This window comes from Camellia sinensis, chromosome 1 (assembly GCF_055761805.1).
Source record: "Camellia sinensis isolate YWXY chromosome 1, ASM5576180v1, whole genome shotgun sequence".
Taxonomy (NCBI): Eukaryota; Viridiplantae; Streptophyta; class Magnoliopsida; order Ericales; family Theaceae; genus Camellia; species Camellia sinensis.
In genome coordinates this window covers 235,738,209-235,749,935 of record NC_138961.1, presented here as the reverse complement: position 1 = coordinate 235,749,935, position 11,727 = coordinate 235,738,209, and the positions used below count along the sequence as shown (strand labels likewise).

Genomic DNA, 11,727 nt, shown 5'->3' with positions numbered 1-11,727 from the left:
GTTGAGTTCTGAATGTGGTTGATTTTCGAATAAAATTAATAATTTCAGCAGTTGATATTCGAAAAAAGTAACATGTTTCGACACTGGTTTACCGAATTAAAATCATGAAAAAAAATTTGAACAAAAAAACTTTCATTTTCATAACTGCTTTTGTTATAACTAGGCATATTGTTATTTGAATTTCTTGTCACGCCCCAAGCTCCGTGACAACGCCGCACACTCATTTAAGTGAGCATGCAAGGCTAAGAGTCTAACACATAACCAACAATGTAAAATACTCCAATTAAATCCTTAATTATCATAATGCTAAAATCCATAAAAATTGATTATTCTTATCATATGAAATTATCCACCAAGTCCACTAATAAAATCCATTAACAAAACAATTAATCCAAGTACTTAAATCATAGTCCTACTCTCGGCACTCCCATATGTAAAAAAATTCCCGCACAGCTCTACTCTTCAGAATCTGAAAAAAAAATAAGGGTAAGCTAGATAGCCCAGTAAATAACCAACCATCACTGCTAGCTAGATCAAGTATTAAATAAATAAATAAATAAATCGATAATCAATAAATATAAATTTTTCTACAGTTTAATAAATGAACAAGAATTTGTAAGATGGTTTCATAGCTAAAAATAAACAATGTACAATACATTTTAAATGACAAGCCAACAAGATAATTCAAAGTAATTCATTGTTCAAATCGATGGTTCGATATTCAGATGATTCAATGATTTGATTCACAAAACCCAAGTCTTAATGACTACGGTCACTTAGCCCGTGACAAGGCCCGAGACCACACATAGGCCGGTGGTAAAGCCCCAAAAGAAACTAGTTTCTGTGCCAATAAATAACCCCCATTGGCTAGGGTCCAAATCATAGTCAGACTAGAGTGATATTCAAAATTCAAACAATACACAACTTTTAAATAAAACATCGATATTTTCAGAATAAACGTTTAGTACAATTTTCAGAATAGTTTCACCAAATATTCAAATAATTTTCATAATAATATTCGATTTTGCTTTATACTTGATCCATATTTTATTTTAAGAGAACACATGAAGGCTATAAATAAATATTTATGATTTTAAACGATTCGATAGGAATAAAAAAAAATGAACCAACAGTGATAGAAGGTTACTTACCTCAAACAGCTAAAATAATATTTCCCAAGCTAATATCAAATTACCAAGATCCACCTCAATCTCACGAACCTAATAAAATATTATACCACATAAACAATTATTATTTGCACCCATCCTTCTCTTCTTGTAGCAACCATAGAATAAATTAATCCAATTGTTTATCAGGGACCACCACAATTTAGCATCAAAACAAAGCCATCACGGCTTCGGAATTCTCAACCTATATTATTCTATTGTTGTTCATATACATGTATAAATTTGTAATTGCTTATAGCCAAACTTGTATCCCACAAACACACCACCATTCAACTTAACCCATCGCATATCAATCTCAAAATATGAACCACCCAAACGGGATGCAAAATACATTCTAAAATTGAGCAAAATCGAGACCCCCAACATAGACTACGTCAATATATCTATTTAATCATATATGCCCATAAAATCATCTATTGATATATTAACATCAAAATCATAGATAAGAATGCAATAAAATAAATCTTACCTTAAGTGATGAATAAAGAAAAATCACCACTCTATGAATCCTCCTTCTTCACTTTGGTTTTGTTTTGTTTTCTTTAATTTTTCTTTTACCTTCTCAAACTCTAGTTGCCTAGGGAGCAATTCCCAGCCTCTATTTTGTTTGTTTCCCAAGACTTAAAGCCACAATAGGTGGGCTTATTAACCTAATTTCTCAAAGTTACAAAATTACCCATCTAAGTAATAGAAAATATAATGCCATCTCATAACTAATTCTTTGATATTAATAAATGATCCATATAAATTAATTTAATTACTAATCTATCCAATAAAATAATCCTACACACAACTTGGGTTTTACATTTCTACTGATTTGTAACTCTTCCATCACAAAAATCAAGAATTATGACGGATTCTAATGACAAACGATATAATCAATGGAGTATACAAGACTAAAGTAATATGAGAGTATTGCTTTGCAAACAATAGATGACTATAGAGTGTTTAGAAAACAATGATCAATAGAATAAGCGAACAACAATGGAGGAAGTGAGAACCAATGGAGAAACTAGGATTTAGTTTTTTTTTTACTTAAAAGATGCGCACTGAGATTTTTTTTATTTTTAAATGATGTGTACAAAAAAAAACTTTGATTTAATGCTAATGGTGTGTTTTAATGTAATGTTAATGGTGTGTTTTAATGTCTATTATGGTTATTTTACTTCAGGATAAAATTGTCATTAAAATAATATTTCATTAAGTATGTACACAGAGATAGATAGGTGTGGAGAAACAGAATTTCCCAACCTTTACCTATGCACTTTTAATTATGTCATTTTATTTGGGGGATTTGGTCAAAATCCCCTCATAATAAAATTTTAATACATTAATGACAAGCACGAAAAATTTTCCTCAAAAAGTTTAACAAATATCACTATTATCAAAATATTAAACTTTAAAATAATATAACTTTTGATATATATGTCAGTTTTTAATAAAATTAATATTTTTAGAATTCTCTAATCTAGATTTTCCAAATAAGATCTGTGTTGACTATGAAATTCTTTATAAAAATAAATAAATAAATTATTACCGTTGAAATTGATGTAAACAGTAACAGTAACAGTAACAGTAACATGTTACTCTGTCTCACAGTGACATAATATTCTGTTTGACAATTACTCTATTTGACAGTAATATGTTACTCTGTTTGACAGTAACATGTTACTTTGGTTCACAATAACATGTTACTCTGGCAATATTGTCAAAGAAAGGAAAAATATATTTTTTTTACTTTATTCTTAGTTAATTATGTGTTTTCTCTTTAAGGGATTTATGAAGAAAAATAAATTGGGCTATCTTTTTCACCGAACAAGAGTCCAATGGAGGGATTTTGACTAAATTTCCCTTCATTTTACCCCTTGTAATTTGAGACTAGAACATTTTACCCCCTATTATTTAAATATAGTCAAAAAATACTCATGTGATTTGGATTAAAGTACTACCGTGGTTTTGGACTAAAGTATTACTGTTAGTTTTTCTATCCAAACTAACGAAAGGTGTATCATAAATGCCATTTTTTAGAATGGGTTTTGGTTTTTGAAAAATTAGAATGAAATTAATACAACAAGATGATAATTTTACCTCAATTTTCTCTAAACTTAAAATTAGATTAATATGTTAATTAAAATATAATCAAGAATTTATTTAAAATATAATTATATAAAATATAAAATAAACAATAATTAAGAATTAATCTAAAATGTAATTAAATTAAAATTAGATTAACATGTTAGAAATTATAATAAATAATTAAGAATTTAGGATTAATTGTGATTTAAATTATAATTAAATTAAAAAGTTAGTAATTACAATAAATAGTTAAATATTTAAGATGAATTTAAACTAAAATTATAATAAAAAATTAAGATTTAAAATAAATCATTAAGAATTTATAATTAATTGTGACATAATTGAATTAATACTACACATTATAAATTATGTATACAAAAGAGAAAGAAAATAACAAAAAATATAAGATTTGAGAGTAATATAGTCATTTTACATTCATAATTAACTATGTTAATGATTACATTTTAGTCGAGATTCATGTGGGGGTATGGCTACTTTTAAAAGATAAATGAGTAAAATGCTATCAATTCATACTACATAGAGGTAAAATAAATTTGAAAAATGTTATAGGTCCGAAATTTTCTATCAAATAAATGATTAAATGTCTCACATAAGTGTAACACAAAAAAAAAATAGATACCCCTCATGTGAAACATTTGATCATTTACTTGGTTAAAATTTTTATATCCCTAACATTACCGAATAAATTTTGCCCTTTATTTTTTAGTTATGACAACCTTTTTTTAATTATAGTTATGACAACTTTTCTTTAATTATGACATTATTTTAATAAGTTTGATTATGACTTTCTTTTTTAATTATGCATTTTTTATTTTTATACCATTATTCAAAAGAAAAATGATATCATGATATTTATTATGTCAATAAAACTATACTCGCCATATTTTTACTATCTAATGTATGACATACACAATAATTATTGTAATGATATCCATACAAATCTCATTCATATCTGTATTCATATTCATATTTATATTCATATTCAACCATTAATAGTATACAAAAATATGATAAGTACAAAATTAATTATTTTTTTAAACATTTTTTTTTGGGTTAATAAATCTAGTTTTTTGAACAATTCTAATGGTGTCAATTTATCAAAACATCTAAAATCTTTATATAATACTACATAATTCTTGAAAAAAAAATAATAAAAATCAAAGTTCAGTGAGTTCAATTGAACCCACTACTTTATGCATAGCTCCGCCCATGCTGCCATCACTTCTAGTTGAAATGGATAGTAAAAAGGGATGCTCCATGCAATCTCAATCATCCACTGGTATTGGTTTGTTCCGTCTTTCCATTCTGAAGAACAACTGCGGCACTTCTTTCTTAGCTGGAAGAATGAAAAATTGAAGACATCGAATTAAGTTTCCTAATAACAAAGAAAGTGACACCAAGAAAGAAGCTACTCCAACTAGAAAAAAGTAGCCCGTAACCAATTACTATTAGTACTCACATTATATGTCTCTACGTCACCGCACAGAAATTTCAGATGAAATGCAAAGCTTCGAGTCGGCCCCACCACTGATCACACTATCACCTTTCCACCAGTCAGCACATAATACCTGAATTTTGAAACGACAACCATATTTAACGAACTCTGAGATTGACTGACAGAATACTGTGGACTCAAACAAAGAAAGAAAAATGGAATACCTTGTCCTTGTGTAAATCAATGACTGCTAGTGGCCACTGCAACAGGAAATCATACCATTTAGATTAAATTTTTTTGTTTCTTTGTTCTTTGTTCTTTTTTTCTTTTCTTTTTTTTAAAAAATGGTGTTGATCCATGCATCTGAATTATAATGGGGCAAAAATTTGGAGACAATAGCATACCGCAGTTCTTAGATCCCATAACATAACTTTTCCATCATAGGATGCAGAAACCAAATGAAACCATGACTTATCGTGCCACTTGCAAGCTGATATCCAGGAAGTGTGAGATGAGAACTGAAAAATAGGAGCCAAAGTTCCTGCCAAAACAATGCCATTCTTTGTAAGATATAGCAGGTGTGTGTCTATGAGAGAGAGAGAGAGAGAGAGAGAACTGATAGGTACTATGGCTTTTGCTAGATTAATACACCTGGTTTGCGGGGATCCCATATTCTTAGGATAGGATCAGAGCCACCAGCAGCAATAAGGGCAGAACTTTCACCTCCAACATCAAGGCAGTTGATGACCTTCCCACAAAACTGTAAGAAGATGAAGGAACTCATTACCTCCTTTTCAACAGAAAGCAGAACTACAAAAATGATTGTAGCTACGAATGTTAAGCAAGGCATGAATCTTTTCTAATAGTGGTGTGGAAGCCAATTTCTGGAAAATGACTTATGTAGGGCAAGTTTTGTTAAAATTATTAGTAACGACTGGCTAACAATCTCATTTGGTAAACATGGAAACCAAGTTTAAAGCAAACGAAAGGCTTCATTCAAAAAGCACACATGCAAGTGAAGAAAAAAGCACACTGATCTCACTCACCACGTTTAGCGAATCTTTGCCAGTTTCAACATCCCATCTTCTAATTGAGTGATCCCATGATGCAGAATAAATTGTTTCATGTTGCGGCCAAACCACAGAAGACACACATTGTGTATGACCCACGAGTGTAGAGACGGCCTCTCCCTGTATGCAACAGGAAACTCTATATTAAAATGTAAATAGCATGGCCGGGAATAAAATTAATGAAATCTTAAGTTCACTCGCACATTTATCGCAAAGAGCATGTGAAAAGGAAAAAGAAACCAATGCAATTGATATAAAAAAATGTGTGCATACAGGAAAATCCTCTTGCATGGTTCCTAGGTTTGATTGATATCTCTACTTTCCCTTCTATAAAAACCTTTGAAGTCTATTTTTTCTTATGAAACCAATCCCTAAACAAAGCAATATCAAGTGGAAGGTAATGTGAAATATCTGCGAGTAATGTTAATCATTAATCAGTGCATAGCTAAACGCCCATTATATGAAACAGTTCTATCATGTTTAAATATTGTGCATGCCCCATAAATTTTGCCCATTTTGATTTTCATAGTATTTGAAGTGAGTCCAAATAACCATAATTTATATTAATCACTAGCACAGACTGAACTTCTGCAACTAATATCCTCCCTTCCCAGTTACACATACTAAAGAATGGATTTTTGCACGTAGATGCTGATTTTTTTTTTTTTTTTTTAAAAAATCCGTAGAATTCCAAATTCCCAAAAGGCATGCTACCTCTGATTGAGATTCCTCATCTTCACTGTCCATTTTTCTCTTCTTAATTGACACACTGTCACCTCCTTTATCAAGTTCATTTGTCTGCCACAACTTGATTCTGCAGTCCCAAGAACCTGAACACACCTGAGTAAATGTAACAAAAGAAGGAAAGTGAACAAAGACAACTTTCGAATTTAAAACAAAGACACCTATGTAGAAGATGAAGATAAATGATACCATATCTCCTGCAGGCTGTGCTGCAACACACTGTACAGATGCATTATGCCCACGCAAAATTTTATAAGCTCTAATCTTTGTAGGATGATCAAAGGATTTATCTACACCAAACTTTAAGGGGACAAAGCAATTATTAGAAAGCTGGGGTGTTTTAGTTAACTATGAAACAAAAGTATTATCCTTCTTTCTAAAAGTTATAGCATCTTTCAAATACCTTCCACAGCCTTAATGTCCTATCTTTAGAAGCAGTGGCTACAGACACATCAGTACTGCTTTCCATGCCTGTAAATCAGCAGACTTAGATAAACAAAAAAGGAAAGACGATGATAGCATATGCACATATCAGGACATAGAATAAATTTCAAAAGGATAGACCGTGGAAAAAATAACACTAAATTGCATGATGAAGGCATAATAATAATTAAAGTTTACTCCATATCGACAATTAATTAATTATTAATCACAATGATGTGCCTCTAAGTATTGGAGTCTTCATTTTTGTTACAAGTAGTACCAGTCTTAGATTCAATGGAACAAAGGAAGCTGTGGCACTCTTTGAAGCAAATGACGAGGTGCGTACTTAACAAATTGGTAATGTATGATTGACAGGAGCCAAAAATCAATTGGATTTATAAAAAAAATGTTCAGGATATGTTGGTATCAGTTTGGTTTTCAATTTTTTATTATAACCAAACCAAACCAAACCAAACGAAGCCTTAAGTCCCATCAAATGGGGTCGGCTACATGAATCCTTCTTCTCCACGCGGCCCTATCAAAGGCCATTTCATTAGTCAAATTAAGTAGATTCATATCTCTATTTATAACGCTAGTCAACGTTAATCTAGGCCTACTCCGTCCCCTAACACTTCCATCTACCGTTACAGCATCGCATCTCTTCACTACTGCCTCTGTTGGTCTCCGTTGAATATGACCAAACCATCTCAAACGATTCTCTCTCAACTTATCTTCTATCGGTGCTACTCCTACCCATTCCCGAATACACTCATTCCTAATCCTGTCCTGTCTAGTCTTACCACACATCCACCTTAGCATCCTCATCTCAGCCACACTCATCTTATCTACATGTTGTTTCTTAGTTGCCCAACACTCCGTCCCATACAACATAGCTGGTCTAATAGCCGTTCTATAAAACTTACCTTTTAGTCTAGTGGGTATTCGTCTATCGCACAATACCCCAGACGAACTTCTCCACTTACACCATCCCGCCTTAATCCTATGGGCCACATCTGCATCAATCTCTCCCGCTGTTGTGATAATTGACCCTAAATAACGACAAAGTAGGATTCATTTTCATAAGGGATCCGAGCGGCTTTTTTTACGTGTTGGCTGTCGGCTACCTAAAACACAACCCTCCTCCTTAACCCGGGCTTGCAAACTGTTTTCAGGAAATCTTCTGAAAACATCCCATTTTTTAGGGAACACTTTTGATGTTTTGTGTTCTAAATTTTTGAAATTGTTTTTGCACAAAAATAAGAACGATATGAAAACGATGGGGTGTTTTCAAACTTTTGATTGTTTTTGTTTTTGAAAACATGAAAAATGATGACACTGAAAATGAAAACATACCAATTAGATTGTCAGTATTTGGAAACTCAGTAGCCCTTTCTTCTTTTCAATAAGTGGAGATTTAAGTTCAAATACAGCCAAAACTACCTCTTACCAGTTACCACATAACATTTACTGTAATAAACATGGCAAATTATAACCCAAATCAGCAAATTGGAAGAAAACATCTCTCCTGTTTTGTACCTTTTGGCTTAATGACACTAACGGAAGTTACTGCATCACTGTGTCCCTCTAATACATGTGAACACAACCCAGCAGCTTTCCATACCCTAAGTTAACAGAATTAAAAGAACATAAAAAATTTATCAAGTTTCTATTCATGAAGAAATGAACAAAACTAAAACAAACATAATGTAGTTCCATGAGAGAAGTAGAATGCATCAAAATTCTTGCAGTATTACCTTCCTAGACCATCATAGCACCCAGTCAGAATGAGCCTGAAACATGGCACAAAGAAGGATATATTTTGGAAATTAATGCAATTCACAGTGCAATTAAGAATGTGAAATACTAGTAACACATCAATATTCCACATTGTCTAATGCACACGTAATTGTAAAATATGCAAAATAGGCTTTAAATCTTTCACCATATTAAGACTGCCAGGTCTAAAATTTTGGGAAGAACCTCCTGCTCTTCATAGCAAATAAGCTACTGTATTCAATATTTGCTAGTAAAAATAGTCCATTTCATCTAGAAAATAGGAGATGTAAAATAAGGATTCCAAAAGACCTCAAAAAAAGTGAACGTGATATTTAGCCCCAAAGTTCCATCCAATACACGTAAGTTAAGGTTGGGGCTAGATATCTAGCCTGACAATGTACAGCACAGTACAGTCTCCGCCATCTATGGGAACTATATGATTAAGAGCTTATACAAGGATGAGAATAAACTTTTGTAACAATCTGTTATCTAGGTGAGGCAGTGGATAATTGTCAGCAATTCACAAACTGAAGCAGATTGGAATGAACTCACCCCAGATGGGAATGAACTCAACCCAAATGTACATTTCATAACTTTTGGAAGCATGATGATAGTATATCACAGTCACACTGCATAAATCCATTTGTGCATGGAGAAATGTAGAACATGTTATCTATGGAGAAAAATTAACGATTCATGTTTTCTTATCTGTTCGTGTCCTAGTCTGCTCATTGATTGCTTTGAAATGAATAGAAGCACATGCCCTATACCAACATCATACAAACAAAATTTAAGACAGACAATTGATTTGGTCTTATTGGAAAGACCATAAAAAAGATCATCCTCAGAGCTAGCTAATATAGAGGTGCATAATTTACCAGATGATCGAAAGTAAAATGTTCAATTCAATCTAATCAAATTCAGACAATGCCACGGTCAAATTTGGCACCATCAAACATTAGAGGTCACCATAGTGTGTCCCATTTTCACAACAGGCAAGAGAGAACAACTCCCTTCCAAAAGATATAAATCTTCCTAACAACGAAAGGTCATAAACATCAAAGTACTTAATACACGAAAAAATAGAATGGGGGAAGAATAAAGCAACATGGATACTCTTACAAATTCACAAGCTTACCCAGGATTTGAGCCATCAACAGCACTGACCCAATCATCATGTAAAGAAGGTTCTTCTTCTTTTCGTGGGGCCACAGCTTTTATGTATTCAATTTCTAATATTTTCTCCTGTAATAGATCAAAGATTCTGGTTAGGAATGTGCCAAAAAAGGACAAATTCATGATGAAGAAACAAAATTCTCTACGGAATAAACAAGGTATTTTCAGCTTCTTATGTGTCCCTTTCTTTAGTGCATACTCTGATTTTCCTTTTTTATTGCTGAGCTCATACTCTGGTTTTATGCATGAAATTTTACATGAGCACTTTTCTTGCTTAAGGTTAACATCAGCAGCCACAGAACAGTGGAACTTTGGACTAGGGTGTTCAACACTATAAAAGGTATAACAATAGATGTGAGAATTCGATTAAATTATCACATTTTTCATTCTCTATTAGTTTTGAAAGCAGGTTCATCTCTTTCTCGTTTTAGTAAAAATCAAGCAGTGAAACAATAAGCAGAGTTTTTTAAAGAGCACAAATGATATTCCACTTGTGAAATTGTGAAACACCAATTTTAGGAAGGAAAAAAAAAAGTACCGCAGAAATGCCCTTGGCGAGTAGAAATTCTTCAAGCGACATCCGAACTAGCTCTCCATTGATCAGAAAATCAAATGGTTCAGTTTTCCAATCAGCATTTCCTGGTGATGATCAGACAAAAAACTTAAAATAATAAAGTAAATAAATAAAGAATTTGTACATATCCACACATTCATGTGTGTGAGTGTTGATTTATGAACAAGCAAGTTGACTAATATAGATAAAAATATTCAAGTCAAACAGAGAATAGACTTGCAAATCACTAGCATAAAAGCTGGTGCAATCTTCAATTGTCTAGCAAACAATTCTCTAAAGCCTAATAAGAGCTCACACCATCAATAGCCAATCATTTTTCAATTCAAATTAGCAAGAGAAAAAACAATCTCTTATCTTATCATATGATCACAGAACCTAGATAAAAAATAAAAAAATAAAAAACTCCATTGACTATTAATCACAGAACAACACACATATGTACATACATACATATAGACATAGATACAGATAAGAGAAGAGAAGATATGTACCAGCTTGAAGAAGGTTGTTGAGAATTGCGGAGAGGCCCATGCGAGTGAGATTAGAAGGAATAGCAATGGAAGTGCTTGGAACCTTAAAAGGAGCCTGGAGTTTTGTGACGAAGCGGACTTGGATTCGCCTTGAAAACTCTTCAACATCTCCATTGATATCCATCTCTCTCTCTCTCTCTCTACACACACACACACACAGAACAGAGAGAGAGAAAACAAAACTCAGTGGAGAAGAAGGGAGGGAAGCCAATAAATTAGGGCAGAGGAAGTCATAATGCAATATGGGCCGTTTTTTTGGATTGTGAATTTTTGTAAGGGCTAACCTAGCTCACAGTGCAAAGTTTAGTTATGGGTTAGATGGCCTTATCAGGCTCAGATAATGGGCTTTTAGCCCAAACAAAAAAGTGGATACAATATGTCCTTCCTATTCCATTTATAGAAAAATTGCATTAGAAATTTGATCCTATTTAGTTTAAATGATTTTTTCAATTGTTACTTTTACAAAAACTAAAACAAAAAATCATGTATTATTTGCAAGAAAATAAGAGTCAAGTTACCATGTTGATATGTATTGTATAAGAAATTTAATTTTCTTGTATTTTTCCATCACATTCTTGCTAAATAAATGCGAGAAAATTTTCATTGTTTTTTCTTTCTATAATTTTTCACTATTTTCGTCACAATCAAACACAGGCCTTACTTTCATGATGTTGAATTTTTTTGGATCCGTGCACGTAGCTCGAATGTAATTGAT

The 11,727-nt window shown here is 32.3% G+C and overlaps 1 protein-coding gene across 1 annotated transcript; it reads right to left on the bottom strand.

Moving 5' to 3' along the window:
- Positions 1-4,168: 4,168 nt before the first annotated feature.
- LOC114260227 (Transducin/WD40 repeat-like superfamily protein) lies at positions 4,169-11,332 on the bottom strand. Its single transcript, XM_028200300.2, has 14 exons — positions 10,974-11,332; positions 10,447-10,547; positions 9,871-9,977; positions 8,711-8,746; positions 8,493-8,578; positions 6,937-7,004; positions 6,723-6,833; positions 6,504-6,629; positions 5,766-5,909; positions 5,371-5,479; positions 5,124-5,260; positions 4,944-4,979; positions 4,744-4,852; positions 4,169-4,620 (listed from the first exon to the last, which is right to left on the bottom strand). Exons 1-13 carry the CDS (start codon positions 11,134-11,136, stop codon positions 4,760-4,762), a joined length of 1,317 nt encoding a protein of 438 aa, XP_028056101.2. The 5' UTR covers positions 11,137-11,332; the 3' UTR covers positions 4,169-4,620; positions 4,744-4,759.
- Between the last annotated feature and the right edge of the window lie 395 nt (positions 11,333-11,727).

Excerpts from the sequence above, each read along its gene's own strand:
- LOC114260227 (XM_028200300.2), bottom strand. The coding sequence starts at position 11,136 with ATGGATATCAATGGAGATGTTGAAGAGTTTTCAAGGCGAATCCAAGTC. Across the intron at positions 9,978-10,446 it reads TCGCCAAGGGCATTTCTGCG|GAGAAAATATTAGAAATTGA; the intron begins GTACTTTTTTTT and ends GATCTATTACAG. Across the intron at positions 4,980-5,123 it reads TATGGGATCTAAGAACTGCG|TGGCCACTAGCAGTCATTGA; the intron begins GTATGCTATTGT and ends TTCCTGTTGCAG.